This window comes from Beta vulgaris, chromosome 9, assembly GCF_026745355.1.
Source record: "Beta vulgaris subsp. vulgaris cultivar EL10 chromosome 9, EL10.2, whole genome shotgun sequence".
Taxonomy (NCBI): Eukaryota; Viridiplantae; Streptophyta; class Magnoliopsida; order Caryophyllales; family Amaranthaceae; genus Beta; species Beta vulgaris.
In genome coordinates this window covers 27,261,436-27,279,632 of record NC_079210.1, presented here as the reverse complement: position 1 = coordinate 27,279,632, position 18,197 = coordinate 27,261,436, and the positions used below count along the sequence as shown (strand labels likewise).

At 38.0% G+C, this 18,197-nt stretch overlaps 1 protein-coding gene and 1 long non-coding RNA gene across 4 annotated transcripts; both read left to right on the top strand.

Moving 5' to 3' along the window:
* The first annotated feature begins 9,484 nt into the window (after window positions 1-9,484).
* LOC104903435 (transcription initiation factor IIA subunit 2) lies at window positions 9,485-13,624 on the top strand. 3 transcript variants are annotated; one of them, XM_048637428.2, is made up of 4 exons: window positions 9,485-9,798; window positions 10,002-10,141; window positions 10,227-10,295; window positions 13,257-13,624. In XM_048637428.2, the coding sequence occupies exons 2-4, from the start codon at window positions 10,013-10,015 to the stop codon at window positions 13,395-13,397; spliced, it is 339 nt and encodes a 112-aa protein (XP_048493385.1). In that variant the 5' UTR covers window positions 9,485-9,798; window positions 10,002-10,012; the 3' UTR covers window positions 13,398-13,624. The 3 variants fall into 3 exon arrangements, with proteins under 3 accessions (XP_048493385.1, XP_048493384.1, XP_010689771.1); XM_048637427.2 differs by having other exon boundaries at window positions 9,492-9,824; XM_010691469.4 differs by having other exon boundaries at window positions 9,504-9,824; window positions 10,227-10,277.
* Window positions 10,302-13,183, top strand: LOC125493864 (uncharacterized). Its single transcript, XR_007270181.1, has 2 exons — window positions 10,302-11,602; window positions 11,645-13,183. It is a non-coding gene; the product is annotated as an uncharacterized LOC125493864 (long non-coding RNA).
* Window positions 13,625-18,197: the final 4,573 nt, after the last annotated feature.

Genomic DNA, 18,197 nt, shown 5'->3' with positions numbered 1-18,197 from the left:
TACATTATTAATTCAATTTTACTCCCTTTCTCTCTCCTACTTTAACCCCTTTTTATTTGTTTATTTACCTTAACCCCTTTCTCTCTCCTACTTTACCCACCCCACACCCCACACAAATGGATCCTTCTTGGTATCTGTAGGAACAGTATCAAGGGAGATCTTTAGGAAATGGAGGGAGTACAATAATAAAGCAAAGGAGTTGCATAATCCCTTCCCCTCACGTGTCATACTTATATCATTAACTTTTTTTATTTTTTCTTTTTTTTACTCAAATTTAGTTGACTGTATAATATTTTCTTAAATCTAAGCGTGGTCATTTGACCCCCACCCTATAACATAAATCCGTCCCTGCTTCATTTTGCATTTACAACACCTTTCCCTAATCAATTTTAATGAAATATACCCTTCCTTTTCGTGAACATCTCTCCCCCTTTTCATGCCATTCTCTGCCAAACAATAAGTTTTTTCTATTAGTATATAACTCCTTCTCATGTATGACTATGGAGGTTATGGTGGTTTGTGGGTGGATGCAAGGACGACAGATGCATGGTATAGGAAAGGAAGGTTGGCATGGCAGGATGATAAGGAGGGAGAAGATTTTGTGTTTTGTGTGGGTTTGAATTGTTGGTGGGAGGGGATTATTGCTAATGATTGGTAAGAATCTAGTTGGGTGGGTTTGGATGATGGGGACGAGGGAAGGGGTAACGGAGGAACATTCAATACTATGCATTAATTATAAAAGGATTTTTTCACCAGGTACCCCTGTAGTTTTTCAAAATTCATGAGGTACCCCTAATTTTTTTTAATTCACCAGGTACCCTTACTTTGAGGGTAAAGTGTACGAAATGCCCTTAATGACTAACGGTGTCAAGTTTCCGTTAGTCATAAGGGTTAATTAACCCTCTAACCTAATTAAACCCTAATTAACTAACTAAACCCTAAACTCTAACCCTACCCTATCCCCATAACTTCCAACCCTAATCCCACCACCACCCCCAACCACCACCACCACCCCACCACCACCTCGGTAGCAGCCCCCCTCCACTGGCAGCAGCCCCCTCTCCTATCGATTTTCTCAAAACCCCACCATCTCACCTCCTCTCACACTCCCGCCGCACTAGACCGTCACCACTGCGTCGCTCATCAACATCACGACACCAGACCATCCACTACCTCACCTCCTCTCACCCACCCCAATCGATTTTCTAAAAAAAATTGAAATCTGTTTTTGAAATCTATGATATCAATGACGAAGGAGGAGAGAGAGGTTAAGAACATCAGTAAAGGGAATACGACGGGGGTGGGGTAAGGGGGTAATTCGACGATAGTGGGGGTGGGGGTGGGGGTGGGGAATTCGATGGGGGTGGGAGGCTGTGTGGGTGAGGGAGGGGTGGGGGAAGGTGGTGGTTGGGTGGTTCAGGTTGGGGTTAGGTGTTAGCTGTTAGGATTAGGGCCCAAGGGTTAGGGTTAGAGAGTTAATTAGGATTATAGGATTAATTAGTAAATGACTAACGGAAACTTAATACCGTTAGACATTAAGGGCATTTCGTGAATTTTATTGATATAGTAAGGGTACTCGTGCACTAAAAAAAATTAGGGGTATCGCATGAATTTTGAAAAACTACAAGGGTACTTGATGAAAAAACCGTTATAAAAAGTTTTGCATTTGGAGAAATAATCCAAGGCAATGTGAAAAGTATCTTACAAACACCTAAATTGTAGTTTACCATATAAAGTGAAACCATGTTAGATTTTAATGTTGAATCCTAGGAATAAATTAATCAATACCCAATTTACAAATTCTTCATCATTTTAGAGCTTATAAATAATGATACTTCTGTTGATATGGATGCTATCAACTTACTAAATATATTAAGGAAATTTTTTTAGTGTACTGGTAAATTTGATTGTTGGGAAGGGGCTGCATCGGTGGGTTAAGAGAGAGAAAAGGTAGGTTATGGGTGGATTTGGTTGTTTGGAGGTTGTTGTGGTGGTTGCAGCCTATAGGAAAATGACAGACTAGTGAGAGTAGGGGTAGTAGGGGGTGGATTGGGGGCAGTTATGGTGGTTCATGGGAGTTTGAAGGAAAGAGGAGAAACAAAAGAAACAAGTATAAATAATTGACATGTTAAATAGGTTACAAGTTAAGTTAGTATAATTGACACATCATTAAAAAACTTTGAGTGATTTTCCCTCGGTGCATGATACATTATCGTGTGTCGTCGCCATGGCAAGATCATCTGGCTGGAAAACTCAAAGTTCTGGTAATGGAAAGCATAAAGCGAAAGCTTGAGGACCAACGTTTGATTCTCAAGCTCTACGTACTTCATGGATGGATGAGATTTTGGGCATAGAAGCCTTGGATTTTGGGTTAGGCATTAGTGAGGTGATAATGCCAAAATCATCTGTTCATCAATTGCAAGTGCAATATGAAATCAGACATACCTTCAATGAATGGTTGCAATCCTTTCACGCTTCTCTAGTCATCAAGCTGGAGGCAAAACTCGTTCAGGTAATCCGATTCCTATACTACACCAGTTTGAGAATTTGGAAATGCTAATATAGAAGACGATGAAAATGAGATTGAATTGGATGTGAATGATAATGTGGAGAATCTAAATGAAATTAAGGTGAAATTGAATGATGCGAGGGTGGATTTAGACCTGATACACATTGAATTTGATGATATTTAGGAGGAATTAGACTTTTGGAGCTCATTGGTTATATGTTATGCATTAGGTTCAAATCTCCCAATTCATGTTATGGAGGGTTTCTTACGGAGGATTTGGAAGGCACGCATATAATGTAGATAAGGTTGCTTTGATTAAAAGAGACATTTATCTTATTCGATTAAATGCCATGGATTCCAGAGATAAAATTTTGGATGGTCATTTCTTTTTTGACAATAAACCTTTGATAGTGAAACCTTGGACACTAGACATAGATTTTGAGAAGGAAGAAATTGAAAAGTATTCCAGTTTAGGTCCAATTGAAGTTGAATCTAATATACTGGGGTGAGAACTCTCTTCATAAGATTGTATCCCGGATAGGAGATCCAATTAAATGTGATGAAGCAACTAGACACAGGGAAAATTAAAATATGCTAGAATATTAATAGAAGTGAAGATTAATCATAATTTCCCTGATTCAATTCAGTTCTGGAATGAGTATGGTAACTTGACTGATGTGCCTGTAGTGTTTAAGTGGAAGCCTAATAAATGCTAGAATTGCCTCAATTTTGAAAATACAACATAAGACCGCAAGAAGAAGAAGGTTTAGAAAGTATGGGTTCCAAAAGTTGCAGTACCACAAGCTGTAACTGATCCTCCACCAGTTACAGAACTTGTGGAGAATACTGAGCAGAAAACCTTAGTATCTCAGGCTAAGGATGTTGAAGTTGACCAGTATGGTTTCCAAAGGGCTTTGAAACCCATTAAAGTCAGGGTGAATACTGTAAAACACACATAGACTCAGAATCACTTTCAGTCTTTGGAAGTTGGAATGTTAGAGGCTTGAACAACATAAATAAGTAGAAAGATGTGCAACATTTTATTCACAAATCTGCATTTGGTGTTGTAAGTCTCTTGAAAACCAAAATAAAAGCCAAGAATATGGGTGGTTTGTATAAAGAGAACATTCAGTGGACGGTGTTTTCAAGTAATGCAAGTTGTCATGGTGGAGGAATGATTGTGCTGGCTTGGAAACAAGGGAATTTTTAGGCAACAATTCTACATGTTACAAGTCAATTAATTCATTGTCTTTTGCAACCTACTAGCAATAGAAGTGGTTTTTATTACACTTTTATATATGCTTTTAAAGAGAGAAACAATAGAATTGCATTATGGGAGGATCTAAAAAAATTTAAAACCTTAGATCCGTGGATTATGTGTGGGAATTTTAACTATGGAATGCAATGTGATGAAAGAATAGACTGTTAGAGAAGTTGAGACTAGATTTATTAAAAATTATCTGAATTATTATGATATGTTTGATGTCAAGAGTTCTGGCAATTGTTTTACCTGGAACAATAAGCAACAAGGAGCTGCAAGAGTATTCTCAAAATTAGACAGAATTTTGTCAAATCAAGCATGACAATATATATATCCTTCAATAGAAGTTTGCTTTCAGTAGGAGGGAGAGTTTGACCTTTTCCCTGTTATCTTTACTATATACCCTGAGGTGATGAATGGAAGAAAGGCCTTTAAGTATTACATCATGTGGAGATTATCTCCACAATTTGATGACATAATCAGAAGATCTTAGAGTATAGATGTTTAGGGTACAAAGATGTTTAAGCTTGTTAAAAAGCGCAACTCTGTGAAAGATACACTGAAAGTCTTGAACAAAGAGGGGTTTTTAGAAACCTAGGCTACTGAGCTTCAAGCCCTACATAGAATGCAGCAAGCACAACATGAAAGGCATAATCATCCAGGGGATAGTCAGTTTGCATAGTTGGAATTGGAGGTTGTCAAGGATCATCACTTGAAACACATGACACTACAAGAATCCGCGTATTTAACTATTGAAATTTACCGACGGTTCCAAAATCAGTAGGTAATATAAAAACTATCGACCGCTTATACTGCAGTTTTTATTTACCTACTGCCAAATGTAATTACGTACCGTTTAGCAGTAGGTAACATTTGAAATACGCGACAAATCATTTCTATCCATATTTTAGCCCATATAAAACTAGGAACCCTGGTTTCTTTAAACTCCTCCGCCAGCTTACTCCTAATCCCATCCTCTGCTCCTCTTTTCCAATTACTTGTCCATTAAAACACCCAAATTTCATCTAAGTTTCTCACTCTAGTTTGTAAATATCGAACCATAAAACAAGAGAAGAGGGAGAAAATTGTGCGAGTTTCGAAACCGCAACGAGGTTGAAATTGGGGAGTTGTTGAAGGGGAGCGTCGAGGTTGAAGAAGGTAAAAAACCGAGCCAACGGAAGACGGCAAAAGGGTGGCAACAACAACACTGGCCAACGACCGATGACAAATTATATTAAGTCTAGATCTACATTTGAAGAGTAGTCTGATTTTTCTTTTTCAAATCTAGGTGATATTGAAATTTGTATACAATTCATTCATATATTATTTATTTCCTTTTCTTTGATTATTTTTGTTGGTCTTATCATCATTTGTAATAGTTTTTCTTATAGATCTGTATTTTTTTGTTGGATTGAACAATTTTTCACCTAAATGTATTGAAACTTTAGATTTAGCAGTTGTAATAGTTGCATTCATGTTGATTTTTTTCACTTTGTTGGAAGTTAATACTTGGAATACACTGGTGTTGTTCTTTGTACTTTGCGATAGATTTAAAATTCAAAAACATCAAAATTATGAAATTTGAAATCAGTTATTGGAAGTTCCATTAACTAGTTTACCTTCTTTTTTTGTGTGAAATTTACCGACCACCTAGTGGTAGGTGAATCAAATTTCACCTACCGCTAGTCGGTAGGTAATTTTACAGATCTCTAAATAGTCGGTATTATCGGATTACCAACCAATGGTATACGGACTAAACCTTGTCGACCGCTTAGTGGAGTATGAAAGCAAGGAAGCTCGAGAACCAAGTGTATCGTATACATGATGAAGATGACAACTTGTAGGATACAATTAAGAATGTCTCACAAGCTTTTCTATCTTAGTATGAGAAGCGTTTGAGCAGAAGTACTGGAGAAGAAGTCTGTGATAACTCAGCTCATTCAAGAAGGTCGGATGATATTATGAGCATAAGGAGATCCTTAATGCACCATATACAGTTGAGGAAGTGAAAAAGGCATTATTTTTAATTACAGGTGACAAGGCACCTGGTACGAATGGATTTGTCACCCATTTTTACAAGGATGCTTGGCATATTGTAAACTAGTTGCATATGCACGCGATGCGTGCGTCGACAATCTGATGTAGGTATATACAAATGGATATGTTTTTTATCTGAAGTTATTTTGGTAGTGATGTAAATTATTGAGGTTCTTTTGTAGATGTTATTATCTTTTTAAATTAAAGGTGAATGATTTTTAACTGTTCAATACCGTCACTGAAAAATTTGGTCGATGATTTAATAATTTTGTTTCAGCGACTTTAGTATAGTTCTTTAACAATTATAAATGTCAATAAACCATATTGTTTGAACTTTGTAAATATGAAATACTAGTTTGTCACAATATATTGCTAACTTTTTTGGGTTGAAGATTCTAATTGATTTCGTGATTGATTGTGTCAATCTATTTCGTCAAGTTATTAATGGTATATAAAAAGAAAACATCATTTTAAGTTATTAGAGGGTATTCTAGTCACTTCAAAGGAGGACACCACACCTCCTCCCTTGACTTATATAATAGAGATAATGAAGTGATAGAAGTTGTGTTAGATACACCTGTAAAGCGGGAGAATCTTAAAAGAGCTGAATACTACAGTGATAACCTTGAACCCTAAAACAAAATGTCCTCAGAATGTTAGTGAATTCAAACCAATTTCATGTTGTAATACATTGTACAAATGTATTACTAAGGTCATGTGTGGAAGATTGAGAAGGGTTTTACCTGATTTAATCATGAAATTAAAATTAAGGAGGATTTGTACATGGGAGATTTATTGTACATAACATAATGGTGATCCCGGATCTGGTTAAACACTATGGCATGAAGCAAGTCAAGCCTAGTTGTCTGTTGAAGATAGAGTTACATAAGGCATATGAGACAGTTAGTTGGGACTTTCAGAAGGAAATGATGTAGAGGCTTCCTATATCTTTTATAGATATTGTTATGGAATGTGTCTCTACACCAAAGTTTTCAATCATATTGAATGGGAATATGAAAGGCTTTTTTAAGTCTTCTCGAGGATTATGGCAAGGTGATCCAATATCACCATTGCTTGTGTTGTGGATGAAATATCTATCTAGAATATTGAAAAAAATGGGTGAATCGGATGAGTTTCAATTTCATTCTAGATTTAGGGAAATGAAGCTTACCCATATGCTTTGCTGATGATCTTATCCTATGTTTCAAAGGAGACTTCACCTCCATTTACTTAATGTTGAGGGCCTTCACGCTATTTTCAGAGTCATCTAGTTTGCAAGCAAATCTGCTTTTTATACTCGTGGCATGACAGATGCAAAAGTGCAGAGAGTAGGAGATTTATCTTGGTTTGCTAGAGAAACTTTCCCCTTCAGGTACTTAGGTGTACTTATATGTACAAAAAAGATAAATGCAGCATAATGTGAAGCTTTAGTTGAAAAGATGACTTCTAGGATTGAAATTTGGAGCTCTAAACATTTATCTTACACTGCTAGAGTCCAACTTTTTAACTCTGTCCTACTAACTGGGCATAAGTTTTTGTGCTTCCAAAGGAAGTCCTACAAGAAATCAACATGATTTGTATGACTTTTCTATGGAGTGGACAACACTTTGCTTTAAAAGTTGGATTGATTGTTTGGGAGAATCTATGTACAACAAAGTCAGCTAGAGGACTAGGATTAGGTAATATTCTACCTTGGAATATTGCTAGTCTTGGAAAATATATATGGGCAATTACTTCTAAGCATAATAGTGTTTGGATAAAGTGGGTGATCTATGTATATCTAAAAGAAAAGAACTGGTGGCAGTATGTACCTAATACAGGTGCAAGTTGGTATTGGAAAAGGATTTGCAATGTGAAAGAATAACTGAAGTAATTTTATTCCATGGTAGATATGGTTGAAATGAATTCATATTCTATCAAATATGTCTATGAAAAGCTAATAGGGGAGCAGGTCCAGGTGACTTGAATTGGGATGAAATCATATGGAAAAGACTTAATGTTCCAAAGCACAGGTTTGTGATGTGGTTAGCAATTCAGCAAAAGCTGCAAAACACTTCAAAATAGTTTCAATATGGAATCAGTCAAGATCCTTTATGTCTGATTTGTGGTGTGCATGATGAAAATCACCAGCACTTGTTCTTTAAATGTCATTATACTCAGGTGTGTCTTATAAGAATGAAGACTTGGCTAAATATCAGAAGTCCTGCTCTGGACTTGCAGCTAATTATCAGAAGTGTGCAAAATGGGCACATAACAAAATTTCAGAAGAAAATTGTTCAAGCAGGCATTACTGTTTTAGTATACATGATATGGCAGCACAGAAATGTTGTGTGTTGGCAACAATGTGTGCCTAGTATAGATTTTATGTTGAAGCAGATTAAGAGTATAATTAAGCATAGAGTCTTTGTTGTACTGCCTAAAAAATTACTAGAAGAGATCATGAGTGGTTTGTGAACTTATAAGATATAATATTCACATTGTTGTGTCCGTTTTACAAGTCTTAATGTGAGGGATTCCAACCTAGTTGGTTTGCCTCCTTTTTGACTTGTTTAGGTCGTAATAGGTTGTTTCAGTTAATCTACTTATTATCTTACTTAGCTAAAAAAAAGTTAATATAATTTTTAGAGGGTATTAGAGCTCGTAAATATCCATAATTAAGTTATATTTGGATTTAATGATTAAATTAATCCAAACTTTAAATTTATGTTATCATCTTTCCCATTCATATACAAATGCACTCCTTGATGTTCATTAGTTTAATTATGAAGAGAGATTGCAACCATGCGGGTCGGTTGGAGATATACACCCCCCTATATGCATATCCACATAAAATTCTAATACCCACTACCAACCCACTATTCAAAAGCTAAATCAATTGGATAAGGATGGATCAAGGGCAAATATTCGCGAAGAGGGATGGATAGAAATGGAATGTGTAGCTATCAAATCCAACACCTATCTATCTACAACTATCCATGATTAGTATGACTTTTGTCATCCACACTTACCCACTATCCACCAAAAATAAACTCTTATAATCATATCCACTCTAATGAAAGCAAATGTGTTATTGAATTCACGAAATTATACTTAATGGGTGGTGTACATTGAAACCAAAAGCAAAAAACTGTACGGAAAAACCGATCAAAATGGGAGAGAATCATACCGAAAAAGTTAGGGGCTCAATAGTTAGGTAACCGGATCAGTAAAGATAAAGGTTAAACGGTACAGTTACGATTATGATATTTTATAACATTGTAATCGAAAAATCGAATATTTATATTCTATCTAATTTTTCTTTAATTTTTTTAGAAGTTAGATTACTTAGTTTTTTGTTAAGTGTTGTGACATTTATATCGATACTGTAAAACTATGGAAGTAGCTTAGTGATTGTCATTATTCTAATTCTACTAGTACTAAAATTATTATTTTATTATGCATATTGTTTTTTTTTTTTTTACACGATAGCAGTAGGTAGTATTTACTATTTAGCATTGTTATTTAGGTAATTTGTATTAATGTTAAATTGATATTCACTTATGTCTACAAAAAGTAAAATAAATAAATAAATTAAGTTAAATAAAATATTAAAACTTAGAGTATATGATAATTGTTAATCAAAACACCGTATTAGAAAATCGATCAACTAATTAGATGACAACCAATTTAAATGACTACAATTGTGGATTCTAATTCACAAAAATGACGAACCTATTTCACATCATCGAATTTCAAACTATTAACCACCAAACTCACCCTAATTATTATCCATCCACCATTCCTTTCCTAGTTGTTGAAAAGGGGAAGGGAATATCGTTGATCGATCCATGTAATGGAAACAAGATGAGTCAACACTAAACCACCATAACTAGAAAAACTAGGGTATAAAAAGCCTTTCCAAAACTTAAAATTTCCAAACCAAAACAATACATCACCAACGACGCAACGAAACTGCAAGCAAAAGCAGAGGAAATCAGCTTGACATTCCGAAGTATCTCTCAATATTCTCAATCAACCGTAATTTCTCCAATTCCTTTTTTCTCTAACTTTCGAAATCATTCTCATTTACTTCATTTATCGCTAAATTCGATAATCAATTTGTTCAAAACCCTTCAATTTTGACTCAATCCAGTAATTTCTGAATTCAATCATACGTTTTATTGGTTTAATAATAAAGTTGAAACTATTGAGCAGATCTTAAATTAATGGCGACATTTGAGCTTTATCGAAGATCGACGATTGGCATGTGTTTGACTGAAACGTTAGATGAGATGGTTCAAAATGGTACTCTCAGTCCTGAACTTGCTATTCAAGTTCTCGTCCAATTCGATAAGGTTAATGTTTTTACATTGTTGTCTTTTTCAACTTTTTAATTTTAATTTTTTTTCTCTCACCTATTAAATTTTTTTTTTTGTGCAGTCAATGACTGAAGCTCTTGAAGCTCAAGTGAAGACGAAGGTCACCATCAAGGTACTGATCATAATAGATGTAAATACATTTTTCTTTTACTTAAAATAAATATTATTATTTCTTTCTGGTTATGAATAAATTTTACCACATTACATTTCAAACTAAAGTAAAATAAATATGTTACTCAAGTAGGGGAGAAGTGGGAATTTTGTGCATTGAATGTGAAGTTGAAATTGATCTTTTGTATTGTTCTTGGTTAATAAATCTCATGACAAAGGGGGAAAAATATTTTCTTTTTCTTATGTAAAATATGGTGAAATTGATGGCTTGGTATGATAATCTATAAAAAGCTGCTGTCTATATTAGACACTGCTCTAAAAGTGCATGCTAAATCAACCAGGGCGATTGGGTTTGAAATTGATCAGGAAAGCCCTAAGGTCTATTTCGGAATCGATACCTTAGAACATGGATGAGGGAGAAGAGAGTAGTGTACGGGATCATTCCAGAATCGAGGAGAGAGACTTTTGTCGATGGGTTGAGAAAAATTGTGAATGGTGAATGCTTGAATTAGTTAAAGTGGTAGAATTACGTGCAACATTTTCATTTTTGGCTCTGAAGTGGAGCTTTTTTCTTTGATGAAGATGAATGCTCTGCTTGTAGTCTTTCTAGAAAAGATTGGTGACTGTGCTTAACCTATTTTGTGACTGTCCTAATTTGCTATGCTCAAATCCTGCCTTGATCCGTTGACTGGTTTACTGGTGCTTTGAGGTAGCTAGTTTTCCAGGTTTTTTAAGGAGCTATGCAGTTTAAGTATAGTCATTTTGATGTTCATCTGGTTGACTAGCTGCTCGATGAAACTCTTTGCACCTGTCTTGGCGCATCATTTCTAATCCGAGTCTGAATCCATTGGTTGGTCTCTTGGATGGCTTTAGCTTTCTGGTTAGCTTGCCTTTCGCAGGGTTATATTTGCATACTTTTCATACAAGATGAGTCTTGACCCTAGTGTTGTGCCAGTCCTCACACTTTATAGACTTAAAGGGTAAAATAAACAAGGGCCTCATATAATATAATAGTGCTTCAATTTTCAATTTCTAAACAAACACTTCTATATTTAAGAATAGTGTTGGTTCATTTTATCATAGTAATAGTATAAATTTACAAATCTAGATCCAAGCACTGCAAGTCTGTAAATATAAATCAACAGAAAAGTCAAGATAAAGGTAGGCACATAAACTAAAACAAACATTGAAGAAATTGGCTCTAAAAATTGAATAAAGGGGAATCCAAATAGATACTTAAGTAGAATGATTACTCTTCTCAAAAATTGCTAGACCGGGAATCTGAATCTGTATAAGTGGAGCCACTAAAGACTTGAAAGCAAGGAGGTCAAGAGACTTAGGAGCCACTAAAGACTTGAAAGCAAGGAGGTCAAGAGACTTACTTTAGAATTGTAGTAGGTAGTACATCTGGTTGTACTGAAAGTGAGTGGAAGTTGAGGATTGGAGAGCCTGCATGTCTTATAATTTTCTTTCTCCAACTACTAGGCTTCTTGTATTATAATCCAATTTCATGTGGAGCTTTTTCTGGTGACTGCATCAGCCTTGGACCTTCGGAAATTACCCCTCCAAACTAAGCTCAAGGGTGGGCTTGCTTGACCCTCATCTGCTAGTGATAATGTTAGGCTACTTGAACTGTTTTGTCCCCCTTTTTTGGGGTTGAATTATATGGCTAGCCTTGACCCTCTATGCTAGAAAGTTCTTATGTATACCTTCCCCTTCAATTAATATAAGTGGGAAACTGGGAATGTTCAATGATGGAGATAGATTTGTGGACACAAAACATTTGGGTCTGTTTACTAGCATAACTGACCTGGTGATGTGCTATGTTGTTTGTAAAGAAAATGTACCGATGATCTGAATGTTTCGTTCAGTAAGGAGTGAGAAAGTAGTCAACTTATGGAAAGCAGAGCGGGGGAGAGAAAAGTCTGCAGCTTTGTAGCTATGGTTCGTATGGCTATCTAAGACGGGTACAGTGCTGTTATTAAGTACTCAGGATTTAAGATTTATCTTATTTATCTAAATGTGCATATCTCTTAGCAAATCCAACAGTAATTTCCCACTTTTCGTTTTCTTTCAAGGCCAGGGGGTGGGTAGGGAGGGGTAGTCATTATTTCTGGTTTCACTTCTGCTATATCTTCTAAGCTATGAAAATCGAATATTACAAAAGTGTTGGTTTCTAAAGGAATGTTTCTTTGTATTGATGTCCACTATTAGGAATGTATTCTTATAGCTTGAACTTAGAGAATTTGCATACGGGACAATTTGGATATCATTTTATTATTTTGGTTGATAAGGAGAAGTGATCTATGAGCCAGCACAGGTGAAGCCGGCTCAAGTTAACCGGCAAGACCCTTTAGAATAACCAGCAAGACCCTTTAGAAGTAGGGGTATGGGAATCCTCACCTTAAAATCCTCCTAATGGGGTTTGATCCTATGACCTTGAGGTTGTGAGACGCAAATCCTTACCACTAGACCAATCTTTACTTGGTATTTCAGTTTCAACCTTATCTTAAGTCCGGGTTTCATAAGATAATGTATAAAGAAGCAATGAATTTTTCGTTGATTGTAATGTTACTTATGCTTACCCTCTTCTCAACATTTAGGTATTTGGGCATCAAGTGATTTTATATTTAGGAGATACAGTAGTCTTTGTTGTGAAAGAAAGGCTAATGAAGAGAAGATGGTTGGTTTCAGTTAGCAACTACTCATGAGTCAACTCAATGTTTTATTTGTGGCACTTGGTCTTCTTCTTTTTTTTTGTCTGGAATTAGTTGGCTCAACTCAATAAATTGAAAGATAGTCTAGTTGTACTTTTTATTTATCTACTTTGTTCAGGCATATGTGTGCTTCCAAACTCATTTAGGACTTGTTTTGCACCAATTCATATTCACAGATCCCTTCTGTTTATCCTTTGGTGAAGACAATGCTTGTGGTCTGTGATTAATTTGGGTATTGTTTTTCTGTCTTACATGTGTTTCAGGGACATCTCCACACCTACAGATTCTGTGACAACGTCTGGACTTTCATATTACAAGATGCATTGTTCAAGAGTGAGGAGTTGACGGAAAATGTCAGCCGAGTTAAAATTGTAGCATGTGACTCTAAGCTCCTTACACAGTAATGTGTACTAGATTGTTATTAGCTAAATTCTAGATCAAATTTATCCTGTTGTAGTCTAGTTTCCAATGCCTTGCACAAATTAGTGAATTACTTTAGAAAGGGGCTTGGATACTAAAACCTATCTGCTCATGGATCATCTTGGATTCTTCCATCATGGACTTGTGATTTGTTGTATGGTTCCATCCATGTTTATATCAATGTTGATGATAATTCGAGCACTTGCTGGTACATCCAGATTCATGACGTTTACTTGTGCTTTTTGAGGGTGCTGATGGTTATTATGATATTATCATAGACTAACATCAGAAGATCATCGTAGACCGTAAAGAATCCTAAGCTGTCATATCACCGCCCTTAGTCCAATCAATTTCTGAGAAACAGAGAAAAGCTCGACGCACCCAAGAAACAGAAACATGAAACAGGTAGTACATACGCAGGCACAGAAGATATGTTGCAGTCACAGCGAGTAACTTAAAAAAATCAAACTTGAACCGGACATTAAGCATGTGGCGTCGTCATGTCAGATGTGAATTTGACTGTTGAGGAAGAAGTTAGTACTTAGAGGACAGCGGTCCAACAATCAGTTGCATCTTTGTTACTTTGCTAGTAGTAGCCTGAAACTTTTGTTACAGGTCTAACATAAGCATTGCAGCGAAAGGCAACGCCCTTTTTTTTTGTCATAATATTTGTCATTTTAAGTATCATCGTTAGAGTGAGCCCATTGGATGATCTACAAGCTAGATCATGAGGAGAGAGGGAGAAAAATATTATAAAGAATTAGGAGAGAGAAAAAAAGAGGAGAGAGAGAAGGATGATCTGATCATTGTTGCATCATAGTTAAAACTCATGAAAGAGAATAATTGATAGGCCCCATGTTTGATGAGTTGGCAACAATCTAATGGCATTAAGAAAAGCAATCCAATGGTTAAAAAACCTAAATTGTAGATCATCCATTGTGGGTAAAAAAAGCATAAAAACTAATGATAGATCATAAGTGAGGTGGAAGAGAGAGGAAATATTAAAATAAATGATGATCCAAATTTTTGGATCAACCATTGTGTATGCTCTTAGAAGCATGCACACTATTGTTTAAATTGCAGACTGCAGAAGATCGAAGTATTTTTTTTTTCACTTGAGTAAATGTTTATATCTATACAAATATATCAAAAGGTGTGCGTAACAGACTAACAGTTTACATAAGTCATGTCAATTAACAAAAGTAAAATTAACTTTCAATAAGATTTCAACCTGTGACCTCTTGTTATTATACATAATACAATTACCATCTCAACTAACTTTTAATCATGTTTTAAGTATTCACATTATTATATTTGTACCTTTTAAATGTTGAATTTTCCTTAATATATTTTAGTGAGAATGGAAGAAAATATCAAGTTCGGAAACACAATTTCAAACCAGGGCAACGCCCCGGCTCAAATACTAGTTTTATATTATTCATCAATTTTATTTTTGATGTACTGTCATTAACTCATGGTTTGTTCTCATATAAGAAGTATTCTAACATAAGAGAGTAAATGTTATTGTGTCCATTAACATTTCAACCTTGCTAATGGCGTGGCTCATGGTTTGAAAGGTGTGGCTTACAAAGTAGACTGGATGTTGGTTTTTCTCTCGTTCAGCCACGAGGACCGCGCTGATGGCGTGCTCGGATACTGCGAGGTACACGAAAAGTGTTTCTCCTAGTAAAGGTGAAACCAGTTTAGGAAGACTTGCAAGGTGGTTTTTAAGTTGTCGGAATGCTTCTTCTGCTGAGGTATCCCATTTGAAGGTTGACTGTTTTAAAGCTCGAAAGAAATGGAGACTTTTATCTACTGATCGAGAGAGAAAGCGCCCTAAGGCCGCCATGCAGCCGGTTAGGCGCTGGACTTCTTTGACAGTTCGGGGACTCTTCATCTCGATAATTGCATGTATCTTGTTAGGATGAGCTTCGATCCCCCTTTCATCGACGAGGAAGCCTAGACATTTCCCTCCTTTCACACCGAAGACACATCTCTTTGGATTTAGCTTCATGTTGTTGGCGCCGAGGGTGGAGAGAGTCTCTCGTAAGTCCGAGACATGGTCTTCCTCTTTTCTGCTTTTGGCAATCATATCGTCAACGTAGACCTCGACATATCGTCCGATCTATTTTTCAAACCTCTTGTTTACGAATCGTTGATAGGTAGCCCCGGCATTCTTGGGGCCGAAAGGCATCACCTTATAGCAGTACACTCCTGAACTTGTGGTAAAGGCAGTATGGACCTGGTCTTCAGCAGCCATTGGAATTTGGTGATATCCCGCATTGGCGTCCATGAAGCTGAATAAGGCATGGCCGGCTGTTGAGTCCACCAACCTATCGATCTTTGGTAGGGGGAAGTCATCTTTTGGGCAGGCCTTGTTCAGGTTTGTGAAATCGACGCACATCCTCCAGGCTCCAGTTGGCTTGCGAACCAGGACCACGTTGGCCAGCCACTCAGTATACTGACATTCTCGAATGAAGCCGGCGGCCAGTAACTTCTGTACTTCCTCGGAGGCTGCTGCACTCCTTTCGGCTCCTTGGTGCCTCAACTTCTGCTTGACTGGCTTGTAGCCTTCGCAAATATTGAGCCGATGAACCATAAGATCAGGATTGATTCCAGGCATTTCGTCAACGATATAGGCAAAGACATCTTCGAATTCTTTGATGACCTCGAGGATCTGGGTTTTGACCTCTTCTGGAACTTGCTTGCCTATCCGGACCTTGCGATTACGCTTGCTATCAATACATACTTCGTCGTCCCGATCTGCTGGTCGAGGTCTTTCATACCACTTTGGGTTATCTGCCATGTAAAGTCCCATGAGGGAGGGGATCCTCTGGCTCGGGGCACTTTCTCTTGCGAGAGACCTCGACTTGGCTCTTCAGACTGTTGACGTAACACTCCCGGGCGGACTTTTGGTCACCGAATAGCCTGGCGACCTTTCTGTCGTCCCCCTCGAACTGCAGGAGTAATTGGTATGTAGAGATGGCTGCCTTCACTTTGTTGAGAGTGGGCCGCCCTATAATCACATTGTAAGGAAGGTTGGTATCGACTACCAGATAGTCAATGATGACGTTCCGTCCTGCTCCCTTCTCTCCCATTCGTGTAGGTAGCTTGACTGAGCCAAGGGGGTGAACAGACTGCCCCCCAAACCTTACTAGTGGTTGATCGATAGGAGTGAGATCTTTTTCTTCATACTTCAGTTTTCGTAAGCATTCCATGGTGATAATGTCCGCAGAGCTCCCACTATCTATCAGAACTCGACCTACTCGGAGATTGGCGATCTTCATTTCGACGACCAGGGGGTCATCGTGCGGGGTTTGAATAGGTCGATGGCTGTCTTTGAAAGTCATAGTGGGGCAGATAGCAGAGGAGGTTGCATCACTCCCATGCTTCAGAGTGTAGAGGTGCTTTTTGCGGGAGCGGCTGGTTAAGCCGCCCGAGGCGAAACCTTCTGCAATGACATTAACATATCCCGCAGTCTCGTCACTTCGGGTCTGCTTCTCTTGACGGGGCTCAACTTTCTTTTCTTTCGGATCCTTCAGATATCGGTTCAGCTTCCCCTCATCGGTTAGCTTGTCGAGTGCCCTTTTTAGTTCTCGACACTCACGCGTGGTATACCCACAATCGTGGTGGAACTCACACCCGAGCCTCTTGTCTCGTTTGCTGGCTGATGTTCGAATAGGGTTGGGATTCGGCAGAGGATACTTCCCTTTGATATCCAAGTAGATCTCTCTTTGATTCAAGTTGTATCGGGGGTCGTTCCAATGATTTTCTAGCCGAGGCTTTTTATCCTTTTCTTTCCGCGGGGTTTCTCTTGGATTATCCGCTCGAGGGGTATACTCATGCTTTCTCTTTCCGGAGTTGGGTTCTTTGTGTGTTTTACAGATGTCGGAGGCCTAGATGAACTTCTGAGCTAAGTTCATGGCCTCCGAAAACGATGATGCCTCACTCTCCGCGAGCTTTAGTTTGAACCTACTCGAGGGATATAAACCAGACATGAGCGCAGTGAAAGCGACGTTGTCTTGTAGATCGGAGACTTTGAGCGACTCTTCATTGAATCTCTTGATGTATTCGGCTAGGTCTTCTTCTCCCCGCTGTCTAATAGACATGAGGTGAATACTGGTCTTCCGATGTCTTCTTCCGGCAATGAAGTTCTGTTTGAAGGCTGCCTCGAGGGCAGTAAAACTCGATATACTCCCGGAAGGAAGTTTAGTGAACCAGGTTAGGGCCAGGCCCTTTAAAGTAGTTGGAAAGAATTTGCACCAGGCTGCCTCACTGCTAGTCTGGACGCTCATTTGCGCTTTAAAGGCCGCAAGATGATCGATGGGATCAGTGGTCCCATCATAGTGATCGATGGGAGGAACTTTGACTTTTCGAGGGGTAAGAGCCCTCGTGATGTTTTCGTCGAAGGGCGTGGAAAACCCTAAATTCCCATCTGGACTTTGGATTCCTGGCTTGACTCGGAGCTTGATGCCCGTTGTCGATGTCCCCAGCGATGCCGAGGTTCCCTCTCCCTTCGAGGTTCCTGTTGGTCTTGGGGTTCTTTTCCTCAAGGCTCTCTCTCCTGAGGTCCCCTTTCTCTTCGTCGAGGCTCCCCCCTCGAGGTTCCTTTTCCGGGAGTTCTCCTCCTCGAGGGTCCTCTCGAGGTTCCCTCTGCTCCCAGTTAGGGTTAGGAGGAGTGCTTCTTGCTTTAGATTGTGCCCGTTTTTCATTTAGGACTTCTCGGGCATCACGGTTATCGTACCTTAGGTAACGTTCATTGATCACATGGCGCGCGTCCCCTT

Excerpts from the sequence above, each read along its gene's own strand:
- LOC104903435 (XM_048637428.2), top strand. The coding sequence starts at position 10,013 with ATGGCGACATTTGAGCTTTATCGAAGATCGACGATTGGCATGTGTTTG. Across the intron at positions 10,142-10,226 it reads TTCTCGTCCAATTCGATAAG|TCAATGACTGAAGCTCTTGA; the intron begins GTTAATGTTTTT and ends TTTTTTGTGCAG. Across the intron at positions 10,296-13,256 it reads AGGTACTGATCATAATAGAT|GGACATCTCCACACCTACAG; the intron begins GTAAATACATTT and ends CATGTGTTTCAG.